The 27,632-nt window shown below is 59.7% G+C and overlaps 3 protein-coding genes across 6 annotated transcripts; 2 read left to right on the forward strand and 1 right to left on the reverse strand.

Moving 5' to 3' along the window:
• Positions 1 to 1,814: 1,814 nt before the first annotated feature.
• Positions 1,815 to 25,872, forward strand: LOC108175950 (zinc finger protein 496). 4 transcript variants are annotated; one of them, XM_089334741.1, is made up of 6 exons: positions 18,954 to 19,088; positions 19,526 to 19,736; positions 21,754 to 21,865; positions 22,286 to 22,390; positions 24,050 to 24,163; positions 24,715 to 25,872. In XM_089334741.1, exon 6 carries the CDS (start codon positions 24,858 to 24,860, stop codon positions 25,353 to 25,355), a length of 498 nt encoding a protein of 165 aa, XP_089190867.1. In that variant the 5' UTR covers positions 18,954 to 19,088; positions 19,526 to 19,736; positions 21,754 to 21,865; positions 22,286 to 22,390; positions 24,050 to 24,163; positions 24,715 to 24,857; the 3' UTR covers positions 25,356 to 25,872. The 4 variants fall into 4 exon arrangements, with proteins under 4 accessions (XP_089190865.1, XP_089190866.1, XP_089190867.1 ...); XM_089334742.1 differs by lacking the exon at positions 24,050 to 24,163; XM_089334739.1 differs by lacking the exons at positions 18,954 to 19,088; positions 19,526 to 19,736; positions 21,754 to 21,865 and adding an exon at positions 1,815 to 2,173.
• On the reverse strand, positions 2,627 to 11,776 carry LOC103345957 (ral-GDS-related protein). Its single transcript, XM_089335070.1, has 15 exons — positions 11,762 to 11,776; positions 11,509 to 11,571; positions 11,156 to 11,252; positions 10,419 to 10,485; positions 10,016 to 10,210; positions 8,610 to 8,803; positions 8,205 to 8,473; positions 7,354 to 7,569; positions 6,918 to 7,021; positions 6,401 to 6,470; positions 5,081 to 5,155; positions 4,598 to 4,672; positions 4,038 to 4,070; positions 3,563 to 3,684; positions 2,627 to 3,342 (listed from the first exon to the last, which is right to left on the reverse strand). Exons 1-15 carry the CDS (start codon positions 11,774 to 11,776, stop codon positions 3,279 to 3,281), a joined length of 1,659 nt encoding a protein of 552 aa, XP_089191196.1. The 3' UTR covers positions 2,627 to 3,278.
• LOC149125937 (butyrophilin-like protein 10) lies at positions 18,738 to 21,415 on the forward strand. The gene is made up of 2 exons (XM_089334743.1): positions 18,738 to 19,088; positions 19,619 to 21,415. The coding sequence occupies exons 1-2, from the start codon at positions 18,833 to 18,835 to the stop codon at positions 20,080 to 20,082; spliced, it is 720 nt and encodes a 239-aa protein (XP_089190869.1). The 5' UTR covers positions 18,738 to 18,832; the 3' UTR covers positions 20,083 to 21,415.
• Positions 25,873 to 27,632: the final 1,760 nt, after the last annotated feature.

The raw sequence follows: 27,632 nt of genomic DNA on the forward strand, positions 1-27,632 counted from the left end.
GAGCAATCACCCATGCCTCCGGAACTCCCACTAGCAGGAAACTGGACAAGCCAAGCACTCTGACATGGAGTGTGGCATCCTGGCAGCGGCTCACCTATTGTGCCAGCACCTGGCCTATTCTTTTTAAAGCACAGTTGCTGATAGCAACACATTTCCTGTGAGTGCTGCTCCTTGGCACTCGTGGTCTCTGGACTGTCGTGACTCAATTTTTACTCATTTCAAGGTATCTTTCTAATATTCCTTGTGAGTTTTTTTTTTTTTTTTTGATCCATCCCTCTTTTAAGAGCATGTTGTTTAACATTTCCAAAAATAGCAAGAAGACCTCAGCAGAGACACAGCAAGGAAATGCGGCTTCCGGCACTGTCCTGGTTCCAGTGCTGGGGCACTGCTCTGCCTGGGCTGTGGGCCTCAGTTGTCCTCTGGAGGGGGCCTGCCCCAGCCCCTGGCTCCAGAAGCCGCGCAGCCTCTGCTTTGGTTCTTCTTGTGCTCCTCACATTCAGAGCAGTTGAAGAAGTGAGGTCCTGAGAAGAGGGGTTGAATCATAGTAACATTCAAAGGTGCACCGAAGGCTTTGAATGCATGAGCATTTCAAAAGTTCACTTAGTGCTTTTCTCCAAAATTTCTAGAACCCTAAGAAATATTCCAGTAACTTTCGGGATGAACAGCACATCCACACATTTTAAGTAGGGGAAAGAGATTGTGGGAGAGGAGTGAGGCTTTGCTCCTGGGGGAACACGTGCAGAAGTTGCGCTCAGCAATGCACAGCAGATGCGTCTGACTTCCTTGAAACTGTCCACGCCCACCATCACTTTGAGGGGGCTTCATGTCCATCTAGGGGGACATGCACCTCAGCTGAAGGCCGTGGTTCTCACATCCGGCCCTGAGCTGTGTGCTGCTGGGGCTCCTGTGTGCAGCAGGTGCCGGCTGACAGACCACGTGTGGGAGTGGCTTATGAGCCGGGTGCTGTGGAGAGGCTGGAAGGGTCTGGGCTGTGTCCTAGAAAAAGCTGTGTTGCTGTGAATGCCCAGGCAAGGGCTCGGGGCCAGGGGAGCGCCGTCCTGGGGGCCAACCTCAGGTCCTGTGCGGTGAGAACAGGTTGTTGGTGGACACGTGCGTGGGTGAGGCCTGGTCACACAGGGGAGGGGTTGAGCGGGGGTGCCCCAATCCGTGCCCTGTGGAAGGCAGACCTTGTGGATGATGAACGTGAGACAAGGGGAATGATTTCTGATGGAGTTGGTACTCAGAAGGGAAGCAGAGCCTGAAGATCCGGAACATTCTCAGGCTGTCTGGGTTAAGGAGAATGAAAGTGGCAGCTCAGGAGACAGCTGGAAAGGTGTGGCCCTGTGAGCGGGCATTAGAAAGGCAGAGAGAGGCTGACTCCATCAGCTGGCTTACTCCACACATGGCCCCAAGTCCCCGCGCTGTGCCTCCCGGGCGGGACAGCGTCAGTGCAAGAGTCCCTGACTGGTGGAGTCGCTGTCCTGGACCCAGCCTGGGACACTCAGGGACGTCCCAGCTGGGACACTGAGGGGCATGGGGGCAGGGCCGCCCAAAGCCACAGAGCCTTGGAGGCCCAGATGCAGGCCCAGAGAGGGCTGCTGTCCCACCTGCAGGTTGGGACTTGTCTGGGACCTGTCCCTCCTGTCCCGCATCTCTCCCTTTTGGAATGTGCCTGATCCCACTCCCAGCAGGAGCAGTCGTCTCCACAGTCACACCTGGAGCCACACCTGACATAGGTGCCACCTGCACCAGACGGGGGCTGTCGGGATACAAGCACCGTGCTAGCCTGCAAGGAGGACGTGGGCCTGGGCTGCCGGGGCTGGAGCGCCAGGGTGGGGACGTCTGTGCCCAGGTTTCATGAATGAACCCCTGACCCCTGTGTGAGGTCCCAGGAGGCGGGACCAGAACCTTCTGCCCAGGAGGTCCCTGAGCTGAGAAGCAGGCCCTCACCAGACGATGCCCGGCTTCTCGTGTCCCTGGTTCCGCGTCTGTCCACGGTGTGCTGTCAGCCCCTGACCCAGGCCTGGCCTCTGGTGTCAGAGCCGGGCTTCTCCCTTCAAGGACATGATCCTGTGCTTCTCTGAAGAGGACTGGTCCCTCCTGGACCCCGGCCAGACTGGCTTCTATGGAGAGTTCATCATTGGGGAGGACTGCGGAGTCTCCGTGACCCCAAGTAAGACCCGGCTCCTGGATGGCGGCCTGGGGTCCCTGCCAGGGTCTCCCTCCCGAGTGCGACTGTGCACCAGATTGGGGGCTGGGGTCCCTGCCAGGAGCTCCCCCCTGTAACAGCAGGAGACTGGAGGTGTATTCAGGTCTGTGCCTGGTGGCCCAAAGCAAATGTCGCCCTGGCTCCTGCCCCCATTTTGACACCTGTGGCTCAGGCTTCCCAGGCTGTCTGTCACCAGAGGCCCAGCATCCCTGTCTGCTTCTGGCTTCACACCTGCCGGCCTTGAAGGCCCCGGCCCTGCCCCTAGGGGTTCCTGCCCACCACACTCCTCCCCCCATTCCGCTCGGCTTCTTGGGCTCTGCGCCTGGCTGTGCTGGCTACTTTGGGAGCTGCTCAGTGGGGTGCCTTGCCCTCCCTTGGAACAGATGACCCAGCCGCTGGGACCGGGAGAAGCCACGCGTGTGCCCTGTGTGTGGGGAGCTGTTCAGCGAGTGCGAGGACCTGGACTGCCACCTGGAGGCTCACGAGGCCCAGAAGTCACAGCACCAGCCCCTCTTTTATTTATTTGGAAGGCAAAGTGAGAGAGACCTTCCATCTGCTGCTTCACCTCCCATTTGCCCACCACAGCCAGGCCAGGCCAGGCTGGACCCAACATCCTAAACCCAGGGCAGAAAGTGCAGGAGGAGTGAGGTAGTGTTTTTACACCAGGCATCACATGATCTGCCAGATCCTCTTAGGAGAAGAACCTCAGGGAACCTCAACCAGCAGGTGCAGCTCCAGGAGCCGCAACTAGGAGGGGCCCATGTCCACGGCGCATTTGCACGGGTGGAACACCGCTCACAACCTCAGTTATGGGGAAGCAATGATGAGGAAGAATGAAACTCATGGTGCAACATATTTATATTAACTTTAATAAAACTACTAGGGAGTTACTAAGAGTGACTATAGTTAAATGGGGGAAAGAGAAAAAATAAGACGGGCAACTAAACTGACACAACTCAGGCCTCAGCTTCACAGCAGGGAGGCCACTGTCCCAGGCACCAGGCTCACAATGAGCTCAGATCTGCCCCTGAGGTTCCAGCACCCTGTCACGAGGGCATTACAATGGTGTTCATGGCCTTGAGGCTGCTGTGGGCTTCTTGACAGGGGGCTCCAGCTGGCGGGACAGGGCGTAGCTAATGGAGAGAGCACAGCCATGAGTCCACCAGGAGCCTCAGCTCAGGCCTCCCTCCCAGGGCCTGTCCAGGAGCTGCAGTCCTGGGGCCAGCAGTGCCCATGGGACAGGGCCTGCTGCCCACCAGGGGGCCTGGACGATGCTCCCCGCAGCTGCACAGCAGGGAGAGAGCCCTCCCCACCCCCACACTAGGCTTCACCTAATTCCTGCCCATCACTCACCTCTCCTTCTCCGTGAGAAACTCCACAGACCGGAACCACACGCCAAACTCCTCATCACACTTAAAATAATACTTGCTCGCTGCCACCTGCAGTAGTTGGATTTCTTGCAGGACTTTCATTTCCTGGGGTTGGAGGGACACACAGGACACTGTTAGGGCCAGGGCTGGGAATGCTGTGGGGACCTGGTAGGGGAGGGGCTGTGAGGTTCTGGGTGTTTCCTCTTCAGAGGTCTCCTCCCCTCCAGCCCATGCAGGCCCCACCCTGGCCTCCGATGGGGGTGCAAACAGCCCCTCCCCAGGGGCTTCTCCTTGATTCCAGTCCTCTTCTTGCACCCACCCTAGGGATGGGTCTCCCCCTCATGTGCACCCAGCCCTCCTAATAGAGCAAAGCTGCAGGGGTGATGCATGGGGTCCCGACCGGGGCCACCTGTGACCCCCAGTGCCCTCCTGCCCTGAGTGAGGCCACAGCTGCTCACCTTATTCAGTTTCTGGAAGCTGACATCAGCCTGCTGGAAGGCAGACAGAGTCCATCAGAACCGCCCCCAGCCGGGCCCAGCCCCGACACTCCCCTTCATGAGGCCATCAAGGGGATGTGGGTGGGAAAGGACAAGGATCTGGGTGAGCTCTGGAGAGGGGACCTGGCAGCTGAGGCTCAGGCACCTGCTGTTCTCCCCTGCCTGGTGACAGGAGGGAAACAGAGGCTGGGATGGGCGAGGGTGCCTGGCCATGTCAGTGCTTCCTGACCTTGCTGGGTCCAATTTCTCTCCTGCCCATGGAGCCTACCCGAGGGGAGGCCAAGGAGGCTCAGCCAAGACCTTGTGTAGCTTTGTCCCTCCAGGAAAGGGAGGGGCACCCAGTTGGAGGCCCCGACACTCCCAGGGCAGAGGCAGTGAAGCCCCAGCCCCAGGGACGGCTGTGAGGTTCAGGAGAAGGGGGGGCAGCGCTGAAGGCTAAGAACGCAGTCCAGGCTCTCCCCACACCCCCCACCCTGAGCCTCAGGGACCCGGCCCACCCCACCTGCCCCAGGATCACTCACATGCACAGAGTCCCCCATCACAGTGTCCAACATCACCAGGTATTTCAGGTAGGTGCCAAGAAAGGGGACGACTCCCTGTGCCACAGCGGGTGGTGATGAGCACCTGCTCTCAGCTGCCCCCCGAGCCCTGGCCCCAGAGACCCCTCCACCCCAGCTCCTGGACCCTGGCTCATGTCTCCCCTGGGAGCCATCCAGGACCTTGGCAGCCTCCCCCATTCTCCATCCTCCCAGCTACTCCCAGGACAGCAGGCACCCCTAGGACTCCTGCTGGGATGTCCAAGGGCACACAGGCCATGTGGCCCCCAGCGCCACCTCAGCCCCAAGTGCACTGAGAGCCCAGCTGCCCCAGGCCCTGGCTCTGGTCTCTCTGGTGGAGGCCACTGAGGCAGTGTGGGGACTGCAGGGAGGGCTGGAGGTGGAGGCCCTGCTCCTGTGGCTCGGGCCCGGTGTGACGGAGGAGTCCCCTCGCCCGGGCGCACGCACCTTCTGTTGTTTCCGCAGCCTCATCTGCGCTCTCTGGGGATTCTTCTCCCGGGCAGCAAGCTTGAAGGCACCCTTCTGCCAGGATCAAGGTCAGGGTCATAGGGCCTGTCCTTACCACCCCTGCCCACACCTGGGCTCTCTGCTGGGGCACTGCATGTCTGACCCCCTCCCCCAAGTGTACTCTGTCTGGATACTGTGGCTCCCACCCTCACTGGGGGCACCTTGAGCAAGGGGCCTCCCTGGGTTTGCTCCTTGGCTGGTGAGGGTGCTGGGTACACCCTCCCCCACCACAGCTGTCCTGACTCAGCATCCTACGCCTGCCCTCCTCCTCCTCACTGTCCCCTGGGAGGAAGGCCAGGCCCTGCACCACACATCACCCTTCCTGGTGCCTCACCGACCCCCGTGAGCCCTGCACAACAGGCTCATCAGCCCCATCCTCTACTTGAGAAATCAGAGGCCATGGGCAGTGGCCAGCCCAGGGCCACACAGGAAAGCCTGCCCTGCCCCCAGCTGACTGGCACCCCATTGCTTCACCCCAACTCCAGCTGCACCCCTGGCCAGGAGTCCATCAGGGCTCTCTGTGTCCTGGTCCCTGGCCAGGCACAGCCATGGAGGGAGAGGGCCAGGTGGTCTCAGGAGGCCTGGATGACAGGTGCTGGCCACCCAGCCCCACTGGGTGCTCCTCCCACCCCCAGCAGGGTTGAGGACGAACCACAGCTTCTGCTGCACATCTCCCCTGCACTCAGGGAGTGGTCCCCAGGGATCATCACTGAGTGCACAGGTTCTGGGTGGCCACACTTTCTGCCCCCTTAGGTGGAAAGCGTTAAGATGTGGTCAGGCAGAGCCACCGGGCATGCGTGAGGAGGCCCCAGTAGCTTCCCTCGTCCACCTGGAGATGATGTCATTGCCCTGCGCAGGGTGAGAATCCCAGCACCTCAGGTGATGGGCAGTGGGTCAGGGCAGGACAGGCATCACAGCCACAGGTGTCTGTCTCTCATGTGCCCACTGCACCTGATGCTCGGCAGCCGTCGACCACGGGCCCTGGGACACCCATGTTCGGTTCCCCCCTCCCCAGTGCAGGTGGGCAGCCTTCCCCATGCAGGTCCTGGGCAGGCAGATCCCAGGCAGGGCCTGGCTTCCTGAGGAACCGAGGTCACCTGGTGGAAGGAGGGAAGCCCTTCCTGCCACTCTGCCACACAGCCCAGGTGGGGTCAGGGGCACAGAGTCTGTCCTGCCAGCCAACACCACCCCGGCACAAGGCCCTCACCCCACAAATCACCCTACCCTCCAAACACTTGCCCCACCTCCCAGCCCCCTTACCTTGGTGAGCCGATCTCTGCTCAAGCCATTGTCCTTCTCACACAGGCGCTCAAATTTTTTGCAGCATTTCCTGTGGAGATGGGAAACCAGGAAGAGCTACTCGGTGTGATGGGAGGGTGGTGAGTGCAGCTCCCTTTGCTGGAGAGCAAGGAGGATGCACACGGCCCAGGTGAGTTTCCCACTGAGTTCCCTAAGCCCTGGTGCCCAGGGGACAGGCAGGGAGCTCAAGTGGTTCCCCTGGTCCCTCCCCTCCACTGAGCAGCACCGTTCTGCCTCAAGTTCACCTGCACAGGGAGCTCCGGTGCTGCCCAGGAGCACCATTAAAGAACTGGTGCCTTCAGCAAAGCAAATATAATCCTGCGGCAAAAATTAGGCAGAAGGTCTAGGGGTCTCGAAGGTGCCATTCCCATGCATCCACTTAGAGTCCACGTATGGCCCCTCCCAGAGTCATGGGGGTTAGTGCTGAGTCCTAGGGTCCCAGGTACACCCTGGTGCTCCTGTGGGAGAAGGCACCCACCTGGAGACTTCTCCCCACGTCTCTTGCAGGCGACAAATTGGGGAGGTCTGTAGAGCAGTGAGGATGGCATGGGCCGAGGAAACGTTCCTGAGGGTCTGGCACTCCTGGAGAGCAGAGCAGATGAGGGAGAAGTCACCTGATCCCCCTGGGCTGACATCCCCCTGCTGCATCAGATGCCCACGGAGCCACAGGAAGGCACGAGGGCACTGTGGCCACCCTCACAGGGAGAGGATTGGGTTCAACCCACACGGAGGTTCAGGTGGGAGGTGAGCATGCACCCCTGGGGGAAGTGAGTCAGGTCAGGCCCCTCCCTGCCAGGAAGGGCCCAGGGTCTGTGCAGGGCCTTCAGCCACAGGGTGTACTCCCGAGGGCTGATAAAGCAAAGTGGCCATTCCCAGAGTGCAGTGAGCGAGGGCCCTGGCCACCCGCAGCTGACCTTGGCCACCTTGATCCAGTGCTCCACCACACGGGCCCTGTCCGTGGCCTTCATGCTGGGGTCCCCCAAGCATGTGGTTACTACACAATTTGTCACGCAGTTGAACTGCTGGACGGTGGCATGGACAGTGGAAGCCAGGTGTTCCTTGCCTCTCTTGTTGCTCTTGGTCCAGACGGAGCCCAGGCAGTGGATGGGCACAACCTTCTGGAATAGCTCCTGGGGGGGAGAGTGTCCCATGGGCACAGCCACCCCCACTCAGAGTGTAGGGGTGCTGTGCATGGGGCTCACAGCAGTGGGAGCAGCAGCCCCCTGAGGATGCCCAGAGCCCCACAGCCCAGAGCCCATTCTTGGAGAGAAGACACAGAGGTGTTTTCTCCCAGGCATCCTGGCCAACTCCCCATCCTCGGCTTATCGCCATCAGCCCTGTGCTCCTTGTGCCCATCCCAACGCACCTCCCTGTGGCAGCTACAACAAGGGCTCTGTTTGCGTGTCTACTCTGGGACCCCGTCCAACTCTGAAGCCTGATCAGTGCTGAGACAGGTAGGCATTCTGGGCAGACCGGCAGGGACTGGGGCCTGTCTGCACCTCAGTGAGTGCCCTCCACCACCACTGGGCCACACCGTGCCCAGCTTTCTGTCGCTCTGTGCACCTGGCATGAGTGTGTCCCATCTCTGCAGTGCACAGGGGACAGGTGGGTTAGGACATGAGAAACAAGCCCGGGTCACACTGGGGCTGAGACATGAAGCCTGTGCTGACTCAGAACACTGGACTCTGGCCAGGGCTTGTGTGGGACGGCAGGTGCCACAGGGACGCCGTGGTCCTGGCCCTGCCCAGCAGAGCCGGCTGCTCACCGCATCCAGAAGTGTGAGCTGTTCTGCCATCGTCCTGGGGGAGAAGGCGGTGATGTCAACCATCTCCACCCCAGGCAGCTCCTCTGCAGTCCCAGCCCAGCCAGAGGAGGCCTGTGGAGCTGGCCCTGGTGCTGATTGTGCGCATGGGGGCAGTCCCCGTGGGGAAGCTGGCCCTGGCTCTGGAGTAGGTCCTGGCTGAGCCAGTTGTGCTGCAGCTGGCTCCAGAGCCAGTACGCGGAAGGGTGCTGGCCCTGCACCCAGAACAGGAGCTGGAAGAAGAAAGGGTCGCCAACGTGAATCACCTTCCAGTGGCCTCTGCAAACCCCGAGAGGTCGCACTGCCTGGAAGGGGATTCCAGCCCCAAACACCACCCCTGAGAGACCTGCAGACTGCGCTGCCCCTCACCGTCTGCTTTGGCCTCAGGGTGCTGGGCGTGTCCAGGCAGGGCATACAGAAAGTACACCTGGGTCCCCAGGTCTCCTCCAGGCAGGCTGACAGGCTTGCAGTCCACCTTCATCTTCAGCAGTGGAAGGCTGGTGTTGCCATGGAGCTCTGCCTCGTACAGGTCTCTGCAGCGTCCCAGGAAGGAAGCCATGTTGCTGGGGACACAAGCGATGGCAGCGGGGTCAGAGGCTGGCCTTGGCCGTCACACTGCACTGCCTGGGGCCCCTCTGTGGTTCTGGGGCCCTGGGCATGCCTCAGCCTGTTCAGAGCATGACCCCACCCCCCAAGCCCTCCCGGGCTGCCCCGGCCGTGGGAGACCTGGTCAACAGGGCTGGTGCACACCCCGTGGTGACAGCCTCCCCGTGACCTTCTTTCCTGAGGGGAAGGCCCCCGGCGCTCAGCACGAGGCTCCAGGCTGACTTAGGAGCAGGTTTCTCAGGATGATTGCAGGTCTGGGCCTCCTGGGGTGGGGGCGGGGAGCATGGTTGGAGCTGAGAAGCACCTGTGCTGGGCATGGACCCCTGGCTGCTCTGCGCCCCAGCCTCCACTCTCCTTTGCAGGTCTGGGACCCCATTCCCAGCTCTGTTCTCCTTTTTTTTTGCGGGGAGTCCCCGGGCCTCGGTACTCTCAGAGGAGTCACAGGAAGTGGGGGATCCACATCCTGCCTGTCTCTCCCCAGCCACAGCCCACATTTCGCTCCCACAGTTTGCAGGGACAGAAGGCCTCTGACTGGACCCACAGTCTGTGACGTCCTAGTGGGGCCTGGGCTCTGACCCCCTGGCAAGACCATGGGAGGACGATCCTCTCCCCTCTGACCCTGTGGACAGGACCTGAGCAGGCATTCAGCTGGGAGAGTCTGAGTCCTCCCAGGTCAAGAGGCCCCGGGAATGCTGTCTGCTTTGTTCACTGAGCTGTGACACGTGTCTGCAAAGTGACTGCCCAGTGTTTAACATTCACGTGCTGTGGGGATGAACCACACACGGACCCTTGCCAGAGAGCTGAGGGGCCTGGGCCCCACACCCAGTGCCCGGGCCCTGCTCTGTCTGTATCAGGGCCTGGGGCTGGGAGGCCTCCTTTACAGATGGGAATGCAGGGCTGCTCTCTGTGGGGTTTTGCAAACCTCGAGGGCCGTGGGCTATTGAGTCCCAAGGGTGCAGAGACCAGAAGAAGAGGGATGAGCACAGCGCCAGCAGCCCTGGCCACAGAGCAGGCACCAGGCCCCTGCCATGTCTGCAGTCACATGGTCCCTGTCAACCCCTGAGGCTCACGCCCACACCACCCCACTTCTCAGAGGAGCACACAGTCACAGAGAGCCACGGCTAGGGGGCGGCAGAGGCCCTGTGTTCCTGGAGGGCACAGACACTCACCTATGGAATATCTGGTCCAGGAAATATGGAACAGTGCTGAAGTCGCCATGTGAGCACAGCAGAGTGGACAGGTAAGCGATGGTTCTTCCTGGGGAGGCCGGGACCAGGGATTCCTCCAGCTTCACCCCGGTGCCTGGCTGCAGGCTCCGCAGGGGGCAGACCTCCGCCAGGTGCAGTGTGGACACACCTCCAAACTAGGGGGGACCAGCAGGGACAGGAGTCAGAGGCGGCTCCAGAGACCCACGACCATGGGAGTCTGGGCTGGGGGAAGACCCCCTCACAGAGGGCAACCAGCTGCACCAGGTGACCCCTCACATCCCTGGGGGTTGGGAATGAAAGGCCCAGAGTGACTTTGTTGGCCACATAGAGAGCAGTGAGGGAGAGTGGGGAGGGCAGAGTATCCCCCAGGGAGGCCAGCAGCTGGGAGCAGCAGTGCAGAGATGGCAGCTGGCAGTGTCCCAGCCACAGCCCTTCTGCACAGTGATCTGACCATGGCTGATCCAGGGGGACATCTCAGCCCCTCTCCCCAGCAAGTGCTGTCTGGGCCTCTGTCTCAGCAGGGCATTAGCTACTGTGAGAGCGACGGTGACGCTCTGACTCTGCGTCCCTGAGTGTGGTTGCATGTGCCATGTGCTCCTGAGGAGGTGATGGACGTTAGGCCAGGCCATGGTGTGGGCCCCAGCTCTGCCGTGCTGATAAGGAGAGGGGACAAGGACACAGAGAAGTACGGGAGAACACGAGAACACGGGAACAGAGATGGGCATGTACAAGCAGGAGACACAGGCACATCCAGCCCCCAGCACTGTGTGCAAACTCCTGTGTGAGAGCCGCCCTCGTGTGGGCCCTGGGCTGTGACTGCCCAGCAGACCAGGCTTCCAGGGGCGCTCTCTGAGGCCGTGACCTGCAGCAGGGCAGCCGGGGAGGAGCATGTTATCCCAGCTGAGCCGCAGGACAAATGTCCTTTCTCATGCAACAGGATGGAGACGGGTGGGGGCTCCAGGGCTGAGACCGAGAGACACACTGCCGACACGTGCATGGAGTAGTCTCACTTTATCCTGAGTGTAAGCCTCACCCCTGTGTGTGGGGTTTGGGTTCTCCGTCGTGGGCTGTGGGGAGGTCTGGAAGCACAGCGGAGCTGACCCCTGCCCGGGATTCCCAGGCTGGGTGGGAAAATAGTGCTGTCCCACACGCGGACACTCTTGACTTCGTATCCAGGGAACCAGTAGTAACCTGTCCCCTGAAAATCCCACCAGGGCCCGACATGGGGTTGCCATAACCCAGCTGTCAGTGGGCAGCAGAGGGGCGAGATCTCTTAGGAACGAGACTGGGGTCAGTCACTCAGGTGGGAAACACCAGGACGGGACCCAGAGGTACCTATATCCAGGCTCTGGTCCTCGGCCCAGCCTGGTCATCTTGAGTCCCCGCCTGTGTATCTCCCTAGGCCCCTCCTTCAGCCCAGCCCAGCACTGTCCATGGCTGTTGGCCTGACACACCTGTCCGTTGCCTGAGAAGATGAGTTCCTCACGGGAATCATTGCTGATCTCCAGCGTGGAGCCCTGCAAACAGAGTGCCCGGAGCCAGGCCAGAAGGCGTCAGTGTCCCACAGGAGACACCCCGTGAGTATTTCCACTCCCCAGGTCACATATGTAGGGACATCTGGGTATACCCCCAGCCAGGAGGACTCCAGGTGACACAGGAGAACCCAGGTGTAACCCCTGAGTACACAAAAGGGCCCCCAACGCCCACTTTCCCATCCGCCATCCCTGGAATGGGTACAGATGGCACCACAGCCGTCCTCCAACACCTGAATCCTGGTGCTGTGCAGGAAGGGCCCCTCCTCTTGTCCCCTTCGTGGGGACGGGAGGACAGCCCACACAGGGTCACCAGAGACTCTGGGCCTGTATGGGACTTCCCAGGGCTGTAAACCCTGTTACCTGTGGCTGCCTCCTCCCCCGTGGCCACAGGCGTCCATAGTGAGAGCTCAGCCAGCGTGTTACACGCTGGAAGAGACCTTCATTCTGGGCTTTGGCTCTGCAAGAGCCTCGCCTTGAAGGGCAGCAGCAAGGGAACATAGTTCTCCCTGCAACGTTTCCTATCAAGTGAGCTGGCAATGGCTACCACTGGAATGTGGGTGCCTGGTTACCAGAGTTCCATGTTCTGTTGTGGCCCGTCACCAAGGAAGTGAGGTCACTTCCTCCAGGTCCAGGACATGGACCCTTCCAGCAGGAAGAGCTCCCAAGGCCCTCTGGGCTGCTGACTGTTCCTCTCCTGCCCTGATGCCATCCCCTTGACTGTGCACAATTCTGCAAACACAGCCCCATCCCTCAGTGCCTGGGAGACCTGGATGGGGTCAGGATCCCAGGTTGAAGGGCACTCAGTTGGAGTCTAAACCTCCTTTTCCTATCATTTCCCAAAGAAAGCAGCCTGCTTCTTAGGAAGGCCCCTAAGATCCAAGCTAAGGTCAGTGAGGAAAGCCAAGGGCAGTGTCTCAGATGAGCCCTAAGTTCTTAGGCCATCTTCTGCTGCTTTCCCAGGCGCATTAGCAGGGAGCTGAATCAGAAGTGGCACAGCTGAGCCACACACCGGCACCCCTATGGGATGCTGGCACAGCAGGTGGTGGCTTCACCTGCTAAAGCACAGCACCAGCTCCTGTGTGAGCTTTTATTTAGAATGCTGAGATTGAATGGTGGAACTCACGGCAAGGTCATGGCATCAGCTGGAGTTTGAGTGAGCCATGGAAGCCCCAGCGTGGGCCAGGGTCTTCTCCACTCCACAAGAGTGGCCCTCCATCCTGAGTCAGGTGTGGTCCTGGTTGTTCCCATGCTCAGACGCTGCCCCCCAGTCAAAATCTCTGAGCTGGAACCAGTGTTTGCACTCTGTCCTGCTGTAAGGACAGCGCTGCCTTCCCACGTCTCAGACACCCCCAAGCCTTCAAACACGAGTGTCAGCTTCAGCAGGCTCCTGAGCACCACATGGTTTCTCTCCGAGCCCCATGCTGCAAAGTCTGGCCTGCTTGCCACAGAGTCCCGCTGTTCTCCAGACCCTGACCCCGCCAACAGCAGTGTGTCAGAGCCAGCAGAAACCTGTAGCCATCAGGATCTTTCCACAATTCTTTCCACCAATCTTTTTTTTTTTTTAAAGATTTATGTATTTATTTGAAGGCAGAGTTACAGAGAGGCAGAGGTAGAGACAGAGAGGTCTTCCATCTGCTGGTTCACTCCAAATGGCTGCAACTGCTGGAGCTGCTCCAATCTGACCAGGAGCCGGGAGCTTCTTCCGGTCTTCCACATGGGTGCCAGGGCCCAAGGACTTGGGCCATCTTCTATTGCCTTCCCAGGCCGTAGCATAGAGCTGGAGGGGAAGTAGAGCGGCCGGGACTTGAACCAGTGTCCAAATGGGATCCTGGCACTGCAGGCGTCAGCTTTACCTGCTATACTACGGCACTGGCCCCTTTCCTCATATTTTTTGGGTGAATCTTTGGCAGTTCTTGTTTTGCGGCTCTGTTGAACTACACTGGGTATCATGTGTGTTCTCACTAGAAGTTCTGTGGGCTCATGTTTGGGACCCTAGGCTGCTATTGTAGACATATAGGTGACAGATAGATGATGTAGATGATGGACTGATGGATGATAAGATATCTAGATGACAGATGATTAGATAGATAGATTAGATAGATGATTAGATAGATGATAATATAGCCACATTGTAGATAGATAAATGGGTAGATAGATGATAGATGATAGAGACAGGCAGATGTAGGTGGAGGTTGATAGATGATAGAGGGGCCAGCGCTGTGGCGTAGCAGGTAAAGCAGTCGCCTTCAGTGCCAGCATCTCATATGGGCGCCAGTTAGAGCCCCGGCTGCTCTACTTCCAATCCAGCTCTCTACTATGGCCTCGGAAAGCAGTGGAAGATGGTCTAATTCCTTGGGCCCCTGCACCCATGTGGGAGACCTGGAAGAAGCCACTGGCTCCTGGCTTCGGATCGGTGCAACTCCAGCGGTTGTGGCCAATTGGAGAGAGCCAGAGGATGAAAGACTCTCTCTCTCTCTCTCTCTCTCTCTCTGTCTCTCTGTCTCTCTCTCTCTCTCTCTGTCTCTCCTTCTCTCTCTGTAACTCTGACTTTCAAATAAATAAATCTTGTAAAAAAGATAGATGACAGAGATAGGTAGATATAAATAGATGACTGAGAGAGACAGGCAGATGCAGGGAGAGACTGATAGATGACAGATGGAGATAGGCAGACACATAGATAGACAGATGATAGAAATAGGCAGATGCAGGGAGATTGATTGATAGATGATAGAGATAGGTAGACAGAGAGATGGATAGATGATAGAGATAGGTGGGTAGATAGATGATTGATAGATAGGCTATGCAGGTAGAAATTGATTGATGGATGGACAGATGACAGATGGAGATAGGCAGATACAGGTGTAGACAGATGGCTGTAGATTGATTCTTGATGTCTGATTCCTGCTCTTGGGTGAGGACTGATTCTGAGCCTTTACCTATGACTGGGGTGGAACAGGGACTTTGATTTCTCATGGAAGACTTTCATTTACCACCCACAAGCTCAGCTCAGCAGCCAGCATCCACACGACTCCATGGGGCACAGGAGGAGCGTGTCTGTCACACTCTCATGGTGTCATCTGCCCCGCGCAGCCTACGATTTTGCAACTTTCTGCCTCCTCTTGGCCAGGGCCACACCTGTGAGGCTCACACACTGTGAGGCTCAGCGGCCTCACAGGAGCGTCCTGGGCCCGCTCTTAGTGGGAGCTTCCTCCTCTTTCCCCTCCATGGGGCAGTGGTAGGGGCAGGAGCAGGAGGGAGGGTCTTGAGCTCCTTCACAGTGCTACAGCCAGAACTACTTTTGTCCACTGTTTCTAGTGCATTCCAAGGCAGCCGTGCACCTGACATGAAGATTCTCTGAATTACTAATATTGGTTACAGAACTACCCAACCCATTTATTTCATTCATGCACTTGAAGTCCTCCTCTACCCAGAGCAGGGGCCCCAAGCCACTCAGCTGCCCCTCCTCACCCTGCAGGACCGGGGTCCCCTGCCCAGTCCCAACCTCGGTCGCACCCTCTGCGGCACCCCTGCTCACGGGACAGGCCCCTGAGCACAGGGATTCACAGAGCACTGAGGAGCCAGGAGGGGCGCACGCCTTCAAACTGCCATGAGCAGGTCTCGCACAACCTCAGGAGGAGCACTTGGGGTCCCAGGGAGTGACCTGCGTACCTCTGAATACAGCCAACGCCACTGTTGACGCTGAAGGCATGGAAACACAGTGCACATGGTGACAGGGGCCGTGCGAAAGGGAGGTGGAAGGAGGGCGAGAAAAGGGGGACAGTGACCCAACCCTCGGTCAGCCCCATGGGCTGCTCTGGTTTGTAGGACAGAGGGGCTATGGGAGAAAGCCTGGTCCAGCTCTCTTCACAGGCTGTTGGAGAGAACAAAGGCATAAAGCACCTGCTCAGGGCGGGGGTGAGCTGGGCCCTGGGCCGGAGCAGGGGCTGGAGAGAGCAGGAGACACAGGCAAAGGCCGTGCTGGCTCAGGGGGAGGCCGGTGCACTGACACACACACTCCTGCAGAGGGTGCCAAGGAGCCAGTGGCCTGTGCAGCTGCTGCTTGGGGGGTTTGCTTGGCTTGGCAACCTCACCCCACCCACAGACGGCAGGTGTCGGCTTCTTTCACTTCCTTCTCTCTTCCCTCCCTTTTCTTTTGCTTTTTTCTTTTCTTTTTGTTCTTCCTTTTCTTTCTTCTTCAACTGAAGTGAAATTCTGCAACATAAAAACACACCGTTGGTGTGAGGATACTTCAAAAGATAAGTGTAAATATGACAAAATAAATTTATTGTTGGTGCAAAAATTTTGTAATAACGCATATGATGGGTCTTCAGAAAGTTCACAAAAGGGGCTAGCGTGGGGTGCAGGGGGTTAAACTGCTGCTTGAGACACAAGCATCCCACACTGGGACACTGGTTCAAGTCCTGGCTGCTCCAGTTTGGATCCAGCTCTCTGCTAATGGCCTGGGAGAGCAGCAGATGATGACTCAAGTGCTTGGGCTCCTGCCGCCCATGTGGGAGACCAGGATGGAGTTCCAGGCTCCTGGTTCCAGCCATGGCTGTTGCTGCCCTTTAGGGAGTGAACCAGCAGATGGAAGATTCTCTCTCTCTCTCTCTCATCTTTTATTGAAAGGTTCATGAAAATGTGTATTATGAAAAACCGTGCATAACTTTTTGCAGCACGTTCACAATTCCAAAGTGTTTTTATTTTCCCAAAGTAAAATCCCTAACCTGTTAAAATCAGGTAGACATTAGCCTATGTGTGTACGAGGGGCCACAGAAAAATGGTGATTTCTGGAAGGAAACAGAAATTTTTGTGTGGTCGAATGAGGGAGAAACGTGACAGCAAGCAAAGCCTTGCTTTTGTGCCCAGACCTCGCAAGGAGGGTCCCAGCCCCAGCTTGGGGGGGCGGGGGGGGGGCGGGCAGCTTACAGGGCTCTGCCCCACCTTGCTCGGGGGGCTCTTGGGCGACCGTGGAGCTGGGGAGGAATTTCAGGAACTCTCAGCCAGAGAGCCCTCCATGGGGAGCACAAACGGAGGGTCCCCCACATCCACGAGAACACCAGCGTGAATGCAGACCGGGCCGGCTTGTGCCGTGCGCCCTTGGCATCACACTGGGCATCGTGCCTCCTGCTGCTGCATCTCAGCCTGCAGACCCTCAGAGCAGCTGAGCAGGCGCAGGCCCCAGGCCCTTCTCCCCCACCCCATCTCCTCAGCCCCGTCCGGTCATCTCCTGGCCAGAATCACACGGCGTGGTCCTGTCCTGGGGGTCAGTCTGCAAACACAGGGAGGCGGCCGTGGGCCGTGTCCAGGCGGCAGGCCCCGCTCTTCCCTCACCCCCTCCCCGAGTGCACGGGGCTCTTGGTCTCTTGGACAAGCGTCGCCCTCTGCTCCTGTCTGAGGAGCCATGGTGAAGCCCCCATCCTCCTTCCCATCTCACAAGGACGGCGAGGCCTGGGGGATGATGGTTGGGCACAGGCGCCCCCTGCACAGGCTCACAGGGACACCACCTGGGGAGGGCTGGGGGCTGGGGGCTGGGCCCAGAGCCCTCAGCACTGACTGCTGACGCGGGCCCTGGCCTCATGCTGGCCAGCGGCCCTTCCCTGTGTGCTGTGTGTCTGTTCCCACAGAGCCTTGCCGGGCATGCCCCAGCATCTCCATCAATGAGGAGAGAAGAGGAAGCTTGACACTTGGCTGTGGGAGATCCGACCCCAGAAGCAGCCCCGGGGAGGCTTCCCTCAAGGACCCCACAGCCACAGGGACAGGGAGGGGACAGGAAGGAGGTGGCCTGAATTTCACCATCCCTGGAGTCTCCGCAGGCAGTGCCAGAATTGGGCGGATTTCAACACCATGGTAAACAACTTTCCCCAAGGAACTGGACAGGTCTGCAGGTCCTAGATAAGCAAGGGACTTTATCTGAGTTCCCCAGCTTCTGCCCTTGGCTGGGACCCATGTGGAAAGTCCCCTGTCCTTCTTAGGTTCCTGGTGGAGGCCAAAGCTGGCCCTGGTGGCCATCCTCGTGTCACCTCACCTGGCCAGGGCCTCTGCCCTTATCTCCTGGTGCCAGCATCGTCCACTTCTGCTGACCACACCCCCAGGAAGCACTTGTGTGTGTGTGTGTGTGTGTGTTGCAACTGCCAAAACAGCACAGCTGGTTATTTTTGCAAAACAGAAAAATAAACGTAGCAGGAGGATTCAGTGGAAGCCTGGAGCTTGGCTGCTCCCAGGGACTGCCCCCCCCCCGCCTCCGGCAAATGCAAGACTCTCCTGGAATCACCAGATTTCCTGGAAGCTGGCCGCGGATCACCACTAGGTGAGGATTTCTTTTACCCCGGCTCTGTGGGGCCTCTGCTCTGCTCTCTCCTCAGCCTTGAGGGACAGGGAGCCCCCAGGGGAACCCCCAAAGACTTTCCTGCAGCCACAGAGTGTGTGGCTCCACTGAGCACCCTAATGACCAGAGGCCTGGAGTATGGCGACTTGCCAGCCAGGGCTCAGGAACCTCCTGCCCCCGTCCCCAGGGAGACAACAGGGAAGGGGGGATCCTGTCCCCCAGGGAGATGACAGGGAAGGGGGGGCTCCTGGCCCCCAGGGAGATGACAGGGAAGGGGGGCTCCTGTTCCCCAGGGAGATGACAGGGAAGGGGGGCTCCTGGCCCCCAGGGAGATGACAGGGAAGGGGGGGCTGCTGTCCCTGTGGGAGACAACAGGGAAGGGGGCTCCTGTACCTGTCCTCCAGGGAGGAGACAAGGAAGTAGGGTGTGGGGGCTCTGGACGCAGTTCCAATCTCGGTGAGGAGGTGAGAGGGGCCCCCGCGGTGGAAGGATGCAAGGCTGAGCCCTGTCAGGGCCATGAGAGGTGACTCTTCCTTCCTCCCATCAGCTCCTGACAGTGCTCCTCCCCCCTCCCCCGGCCAGGCGGGCACCTCAGAGCCCTCTGCCCAGGGCCATGGCAAAGGCAGGCAGTGGGGGTGTCTTCCTACACAGCTGCACCATCTCCCTCCTCGCCCTGCAGCTCCTGCCGGCTGGGGAAGGTGAGAGTCTGCCCCACAGAGGGGCCCGGGGAGCCCAGCCGGGTGGCCTGGGAGACAGGCGGGTGGGCACCAACTCCCTGACCCATGCCTCACCTCGCCCTTCGCTCCTGCCTCCCAAGGGAAAGCCAATTTCAAGGTCCTTGGGCCAGACGGCCCCATCCTGGCCACCGTGGGGGAAGACGCATTGCTGCCCTGCAGACTGTCCCTCAACCTCAGCATGGAGGACATGGAGCTGAGGTGGTACAGGAGCCGGCCCTCGCCCGCTGTGTACCTGCACAGGCGTGGAGCACAGGTGTCCAGAGAGCAGATGGCAGAGTACCGGGGGAGGACGACTTTCCTGGGCGACCACCTGGCCAGGGGCGAAGCTGTGCTGGGGATTCACAACGTCACTGTGTGTGACAACGGGACCTACCCCTGCCTCTTCAGGGACGGGGAGCCTCACAGCGAGACCACCCTGGCGCTGCAGGTGGCAGGTGAGGGCTGCCTCAGCCTCCGCCTCCCTGGGAGCACCTCTCCCATGTTCCCAGTCCCAGCTCCAGGCTTGGGCTACCATCCACAGTGCGCAGTGTGGGAGCGTCCCCACGTCCTCACATCCCCATCTGCCCACGCTGTGTCCCAGGAGGTGCAGCCTGCCTTCCCGCCATTACTGGGAAAGGCAGAAGGCAGGGAGCCAGGGAAGGAGAGGACCAGCTGGGGAGAGGGAGGGGAGACAGAGTGCAGAGGGGAAGGGGAGACAGGAAGGGAGACAGGGACAGGCCAGGGCGGGCAGAGGAGCTGGGGACGTGGAGGGGGCATTCTGCTCTGCAGTCAGCCCTGCCTGGGCTCCTTCCTGTTCCCCACCCTTCCCGACTTGCAACACTGGAAACTCCCGCTGACTCTCCAAGACTCTTTTCTGCTCTGTGGTATGTAGGTGATTGGTGAGACTATGCAAGCACCTCTGGAACCCTCATAACACGTCTGGCATTGGCAGCAGCCCTGGACTGAGCCTCTGTGTCTCCCCCAGGGCTGGGCTTGGAGCCCAGAATCCATGTGACCAAGGACCTGGACAAGGGCATCCGAGCCGAGTGCACCTCAGCAGGCTGGTACCCAGAGCCTCACGTGGAGTGGAGAGACTTCAGGGGGTATGCGGTGCCGGCTGTGACCCGTTTCTCAGCCTCAGCCACCACCGGCCTCTTGGCTGTGCTGTCCAGAGTGGCCGTCCCAGACAGGAACATGGGGGGTCTCACCTGCTCCATCTCCAGCCCCCTGCTCCATGAGAGGAAGGTAGCTGAGAGCCACCTGCCCGATGAGTGTTCTGTGTGGCTCCAAGCACGGGTGTGTGTGGCCCTGCGTGACGGGACACTGGAGCTGCTGTCTGTGGCCCTGCAGTGGGAGAGGGGAGTGTCCTGGGTGTTGACTGCGAGGGCAGAGCACAGATGGGGGTGCAGACAGCCACAGGGCAGAGAGACCCAGAAAGGTGTGCCCTGACATCGGCTTCCTGTTTGGTCCTTTCCTTGTCTCTGGGTTCACAGCAAATTGGAGCAGGAAGTGTGTAGATGTCCCAGCACACAGTTGCTCCCCACAGCAGGAGAGGTGTGTCACAGCTGCCAGCACCAGCGTCCCCCAGAGTCCACAGTTCAGCTGAGGGTTGGACCCCATGGGTCTGGACAGATCTGTCTGCCTGAGTCCACCAGCACAGCTGCTGCCCTGAGAGCCCCCCGTGTCCCCCCCGGCCCCTCCCCTCTGATTGCTCGTGGTCTCTGCAGTTCCCAGAGCGAGAGCCCAGTGGACGGTGTCCTCCGCAGCCCCCTCCCCAGACTGCACCTGCATTTCCTGCACGTCCGCCCACGGCTCCCTGCTCTTCCTTTTGCCCTAAGTCCACCCCTGGTGTCACTCACACACTGCACCTGCCCATGCGTTCTCGGCTGTGTCCAGGTTTAACTTTTCCCAGACCATCCTATCTGGCTTCTCGGGCACCACATCCACTGCGTGGTCCTACATTCCTATCACGGCTTGCACACAAGTGTCTGTCCCCGGATGACCTGGTCCCCTCAGCTCTGCCACAGGGCAGCTTCTGACCCCTGGAGCTCACTCCTCCCAGCTCTGCTGCTGGGGAAATCCGAGAAGAGAGTGGGGAGGCTGGGGGGCAGAGGACAGGGCAGCTGCTTCCCGCTCATAGGCAGGGTCCTCTCCTGGGTCCCATTTATTATGGGAGCTCCACTTCATGATGTATCACGTCACAAAAGTCCCAGCTCCTGACTCTTACTATGGGGTGAGGGTCCCAGCTCCTGACTCCCGCTGTGGGGTGAGGGTCCCAGCTCCTGACACCAGCACTCTGGGGTGAGGGTCCCAGCTCCTGACTCCCACTGTGGGGTGAGGGTCCCAGCTCCTGACACCAGCACTCTGGGGCGAGGGTCCCAGCTCCTGACTCTCACTGTGGGGTGAGGGTCCCAGCTCCTGACACCAGCACTCTGGGGTGAGGGTCCTGCCGTGTTTGGGAAGACCCTCCCTCAGACCTGGCCCCATCGTGCGTGTGAATGGGCATCCATTTCTGAACTGTTTCAGAGCAGGCTGGAGACCAGGTGCCCCTGACTCAAATCCTGAAGCAGGGCCTGGGACAGGGACTCTCATCCTGATGTGCTTGGATCCCCAGGACTGCCAAAGCCACAGAGCCTTGGAGGCCCAGATGCAGGCCCAGAGAGGGCTGCTGTCCCACCTGCAGGTTGGGACTTGTCTGGGACCTGTCCCTCCTGTCCCGCATCTCTCCCTTTTGGAATGTGCCTGATCCCACTCCCAGCAGGAGCAGTCGTCTCCACAGTCACACCTGACACAGGTGCCACCTGCACCAGACAGGGACTGCTGGGATGCAAGGACCGTGCTAGCCTGCAAGGAGGACGTGGGCCTGGGCTGCCGGGGCTGGAGCGCCAGGGTGGGGACGTCTGTGCCCAGGTTTCATGAATGAACCCCTGACCCCCGTGTGAGGTCCCAGGAGGCAGGACCAGAACCTTCCACCCCAGGAGGTCCCTGAGCTGAGATGCAGGCCCTCACCAGACGATGCCCGGCTTCTCGTGTCCCTGGTTCCTCGTCTGTCCACAGTGTGCTGTCAGCCCCTGACCCAGGCCTGGCCTCTGGTGTCAGAGCTGGGCTTCTCCCTTCAAGGACATGATCCTGTGCTTCTCTGAAGAGGAATGGTGCCTCCTGGACCCCGGACAGACTGGCTTCTATGGAGAGTTCATCATTGGGGAGGACTGAGGAGTCTCCGTGACCCCAAGTAAGACCCGGCTCCTGGATGGCGGCCTGGGGTCCCTGCCAGGGTCTCCCTCCCGAGTGCGACTGTGCACCAGATTGGGGGCTGGGGTCCCTGCCAGGAGCTCCCCCCTGTAACAGCAGGAGACTGGAGGTGTATTCAGGTCTGTGCCTGGTGGCCCAAAGCAAATGTCGCCCTGGCTCCTGCCCCCATTTTGACACCTGTGGCTCAGGCTTCCCAGGCTGTCTGTCACCAGAGGCCCAGCATCCCTGTCTGCTTCTGGCTTCACACCTGCCGGCCTTAAAGGCCTCGACCCTGTCCCTTAGGGGTTCCTGCCCACCACACTCCTCCCCCCATTCCACTCGGCTTCTTGGGCTCTGCGCCTGGCTGCGCTGGCCACTTTGGGAGCCGCTCAGTGGGGTGCCTTGCCTTCTCCTGGAGCAGATGACCCAGCCGCCCTGCCAGGCCCCTTCCAGGGAGAGGAGCGCGAGCTGCTGCCAGAGCTACTGGAGCTGCAGGGGAAGGAAGCACCCCAGGCCTCCCCGACTGGTGAGTGAAGGTTCCAGAACTGGGTGGGCGAGGGGGCAGAGCCAGGCTGTTTCTGGGCTTCCTGAGCAGCCCTCATGCGTTGTCTGGGTACTGATGCCCTGCCCTGTCCCTGTTGCTCTCTGGGTACTGCTGTCCTACTCTCTCCCTGTCCCTGTTGCTGTCTGGGTACTGGTGGCCTGCCCTGTCCCTGTCCCTGTCGCTGTCTGGGTACTGCTGTCCTGCCCTGTCCCTGTTGTTGTCTGGGTACTTCTGTCCTGCTTTCTCCCTGTCCCTTTTGTTGTCTGGGTACCGGTGCCCTACCCTGTCCCTGTCGTTGTCTGGGTACTGGTACCCTGCTCTCTCCCTGTTCCTGTTGTTATGTGGGTACTAATGCCCTGCCCTGTCCCTGTCCCTCATTTTAACTGAGCCACGCTGGGGCCAGGTGTCCCTCAGGTACCCACCCTAGGCCTGGTGCGTGCTAGGACTCCGGTAGTCCCTCTGTGCCTGGGGCCTGCAGTGCTGGGGCTGGGAAGTCTGCACCTTGGGGGACAGCATGTGCGGGATCCTCAGCATCAGCGCCCCCTGTCGATGGGACTCAAAGATGCCCTGGAGCACATGGGCTTGGGTGCCCACGCCTGCCTGCATCAGCTCTGAGGCCAGCAGCCACGCTGCCGGGTGTCCCACCCCGCGCTTTCCATCCTCGCCCTGTGGTCACCCCCATCCCAGCCACCGCAAGTCCCCACCACCTCCCACCAGTCCAGCTGGGTATTCATAGGCCTGTAGGGAAAGCACCCCAGGACAGGGGAGGGCCTGCTCCACTCCTGCCAGAGGGAGAAGCGCAGACCAGGGTCAGTACTGATCCTTTCAAAGGCTTTATTTTTGCACAGTTATATTTATTTATTCATTCTTTTGAAAGAGAGAGTTTTGGGGCTGTCCTTGAGGTAAAACAGGTAAAGCCACTGCCTGCAACACGTTCCAGCTGCTCCACTTCTGATGCAGCTCGCTGCTAATGGCCTGGGAAAGCAGTGGAAGATGATGTGGGTGCTTGGGCCCCTGCACCCACGTGGGAGACCCTGAAGAAGCTCCTGGCTTCTGCCTGGCACAATCTGAGCCTCTTGGACAATTGGGGAGTGACCAGCAGATGGAAGAGCTCCCTGACTCTCCCCCTTTGTAACTCTGCCTTTCAAATAAAAAATAAAGCTTTTAAAAAAGGAAGAAAGAAAGAAAGAAAGGCAGTGGTTGACAGAAAGAGACGAGGATGTTCCATCAGCTGGTTCACTCCCCAAAGGACTGCACCAACCAGGGCTGGACCAGGCTGAAACCAGGAGCCTGGAACTCCACCCAGGTCTGCCACATGGATGCCAGGGGCCCAAGCACCTGGGCCCTACTCTGCTGCTTTCAGTGGCTATGTTATAGGGAGCTGGATGGGAAGTGGAGCAGCCAGCACTGGAGCCAGTGCTCATAAGGATGCCAGCGCCACGGCCGTGCCTAAACCTTCTGTGCCACAGTGCCGGCCCCTCTTCCTGGCTCTAGACCCGTCCTCGTGGTGCTGGCCCTTTCTGCCTTCAAGCTCACTCATTCAGTGACACTGAGTGGCTCCCGGGGCTGCCCTCAGCTCACAGCCTGGCCCCTGGCGCACCCCCAGTGCCAGACACACGATTTTCCCTTTCCCCTGCAAAGACCTCCCAGCCCTCCAGCTGTTCGAGGTGGAAGAAAGAAGGAAACGGGATGAGCTGCAGGTGCTGGAGTCCCAGGCCTTCCAGCAAACGGTGCTCCCTCCAAGCACCCAGCCAGGTACAGCAGGGCTTGGAGCATGGAGTTGCACCCATGCATGGTGCACGCACACACACATGTGTGTGGCATGACCATACAACCACATGGCTGCTGGGCTGTGACCAGGTGGGATGGGAGAATGATGGGCTGTGATGTGCAAGTGGGCTGTGACTGGGCTGCAATGGGGGCTGTGATGGGGCAAGTGGGCTGTGACTGGGCTGCGATGGGAGGCTGGGCTTTGCTCAGAGTCAGGCACCTTCCTGGACCCCTGGGACCTCCCACTGGGGAAGGAAGGTGGTGTATACGGTGTGCCCATGGTTACCACCCTACACAGAGAAGTGCAGGCCCTGAGCTTGGAGGGGCCTCCGTGGCCAGAGAGGGAGGAGAAAAGGGCACAGCATCTGGGCCATGACAGCTGCTTCGATGCTCTACCTGTGGTCCCTGCAGGGCCAGCCAGGACCGAGATCACCCAGGAGCACTGCAGGAACAGGTGTCTCTGGGCTTTGAGTCAGGCCTTCTGAATAGGGTTCTCAGGGGCTGGCGGCACCCCTGACCAGCTTGGTTTCCTGTAGCTGGAGGCGGCCCACAGATCCTGGAGAACGGCCTGCAGGAGGAGGAGGAGGAGGTGACCATCGAGATTGTGTTGTCCAGCTCTGGGGACGAGGACTCCCAGCACAGCCCCCATGGGCCGCAGCCCTGCCAGGGCAGTGAGGAGATGGCAGGCGAGGTGCCCGCCTCCAGGAAAGCCTACGTGTGCCCCGCGTGTGGGAAGGCCTTCTGCTGGAGGGTCAACTTTGTACGGCACCTGCGTAGCCGCTGGGACCGGGAGAAGCCACGCGTGTGCCCTGTGTGTGGGAAGCTGTTCAGTGAAGGCGAGGACCTGGACGGCCACCTGGAGGCCCACGAGGCCCAGAAGCCCTACAGGTGCGGCTCCTGTGAGAGGAGCTTCCACCTCAACTCCCACCTGCTCTCCCACCGGCGGATCCACCGGCAGCCCAGCAGACTGGAGCCGGAGAAGCAGAGCGAGGAGGGACTGGGCTTCCAGCGCCGGGAGCCACTGGCCTGGCACCGCGGCCACACACACCAAAAGGATGCCATGTGGCCCTTCCAGTGCCGCTACTGCGTCAAAAGCTTTGGGCAGAACTCGGACCTCCTCCACCACGAGCACGTGCACATGAAGAGGCGCTCCAAGCAGGCCCTAAACTCCTACTGAGGGCTACCGCCCAGCCCCACGCTCCTGCTGCCCCCTGCGCCCGGGCCGTGTCTAGCCCCACCTGCTGCCACAGTAGCCCCACCAGTGCTTGTTCCATCTCAGAGGCCCCTGCACACGGTCGCCCCAGCTGGCAGAGGGCTGGTCTCCATCCTGGGACCACTGGGTCACCAACCAGTCCTCAGCACTAACATTCCCATCTTGCCCTGAGCACGGACCCCAGAGTCCAGGCTGGCTGCTGTCCCTGCCCAACAGGTTGGGTGGGGAGTGGACCCGGTGCACAGCACATCCTGTCTCCAAGGCAGCTGAAAGGCTGATGGTGGGGGTGGGGTGGGGAGCCCTATGGTGGGAGCTCCAGGGTGCTCAGGGCTGGGAAACCGCCATGGTCCCTTTGGATGTGTGCGGGGGAGTGGGGCTCCCCAGGAAGGCAAAGCTCTCCTTTTTAATTGTTGTGTACCTGCCCCAGAATGCCCCTTTCTCTGCCCAGATGCCCTTGGTAAACATTTGAGTTGGAAGCTGAGCTGTGGTTGTTTGAAAGGACTTAAAGCCCTCCTTGCCCTCCATGTCCAGGAGCTGAGCCCCCAGTGAGGGCATTGGCCTGGGGGTGCCTGGCCCCCAGCTGAGGCTTGTCTGAAATCCTGCTCTGCCTGCTTCAGCATCATAACTCAGTGGGCTCTGCACCTTGGGTGGGTTGGTGCAGCAGGAATGCCGGTTACAATTCCCAAGGCTGCAGGTCTGGGGGCAACCTGTCAGCCAGGCTGGACCCTCCTGGGGGGCTGTAGGGAAGATTCCACCCCAGCTTCCAGGGCCTTCCTGGCAGGTGAGGCTGTTCCTGGCTGTGGTGCTCTGTGAGTCTGTCTCCTGGTTTCCCTTCTCAGAGAGACGTAAGTCACTGTTCCCATATGAACTTGTCTATACCGCAGTCACAGAGCACAGGTACAGTGCACACATCTGCCCACACCTGCACTGCTGCCCTCCCTCCTGAGCCTGTTGGAGCGGGATTCAGACTGCAGGGCCTGCCTCCTGGGCTGCTGTCCCCTGCAGGGGGCTGTGGGCCAGGCATGGCCAGCCACAGGCAGTGAGGCTGAGCACCAGGAGCTGGTGCTGCTGCTCCGGGAGGCAGCTGTGTCAGCTCCGCTCCAGTGAGAAGGCCTGGGGGCTGTGCAGCTGAGCTGGGGTGCCAGGATCAGCTGGGTGTTCCTGTGTCTGGCCCACCGCTGGGCAGGCTGGGTGGAGGTGCCCAGTGCTCCATGTCACCCCTTCACTTCAAACCAAGAGGCCTCTGTCTCACACCCAATCAGTTACAAGGCTTTGTAGCCACAGTGAGTGCTGTGTCAATGGACCCACTGGCCTAGGAACAGGAAGCATGGTCCAACACTGCGGTCAGACCTCAGAGAACTGGCGAGGCCCTTGGTTTCTAGTCAGCCAGGATGGGGGCATCGCCATGCAGAAGATGGGCCCTCTGTGACGTCCACTCTGTGACATCCCGGCCAGACCCGTGTGTGCCCAGCATGTCCTTGGCCTCAGGAAGGTCATTTCCCCTGGGGCTGTGGACACTTGGCTGGGAGAGAAGCCCTCTGCTCTCCGGTGAGTGTCTTGCCTGCAAGTCGGGCTTTGTGATGGACTGGAGCCCAGAGGAGGCAGTCCCAGCCCCCAGGTACTGTCAGGGCGCCCAGCTGTGATTCACAGCCAGGTACCTAGTGGCAGGAACACCGCGGCCTGTGTCTGGAGAGCCTGCAGGGCTGGGGCATGGCCAGGGGCTTCTCTGAGAGAAGCTGCAGCCCCACAGCCCACCAGGCCCGAGGGTGCTGGAGCAGAAGTATCTGCCTTCCCTTGGCCACGGGCATTTCTGGCCTCAGCTGAGGTGGGTAAAATATACAAGGTATTTGTGAGGCAGCTGAAGAGGTGCCTGTAGACAGATTATTTAGGGGCAGGGGAGGTTGCTGTGGCGTAACAAGTAAAGTCACAGCTGGCAACACCAGCATCCACGTGGGAAACCTGGGTGCAGTTCCATCCTCCTGGCTTTGGCCGGGCCCAGCCCTGGCTGCTGCGGCTATTTGGGAAGTAAACCAATGGATGGAAGATCTCTTTCACTCTCTCTGTAACTTTCAAGCAAATAAAATAAACCTAAAAATAAAAAGCAGCAATGTGTGTAGTTTTTAAAGATTGATTTATTTACTTGAAAGTCAGAGTTACAGAGATAGAGAGAGTGAGGTCTTACATCTGCTCGTTCACTCCCCAATTGTCCTCAATGGCTGGAGCTGCATCGATCCAAAGCCA

The sequence above is a fragment of the Oryctolagus cuniculus genome, chromosome 6 (genome assembly GCF_051225735.1).
Source record: "Oryctolagus cuniculus isolate XC-2025 breed Fujian yellow rabbit chromosome 6, ASM5122573v1, whole genome shotgun sequence".
Taxonomy (NCBI): domain Eukaryota; kingdom Metazoa; phylum Chordata; class Mammalia; order Lagomorpha; family Leporidae; genus Oryctolagus; species Oryctolagus cuniculus.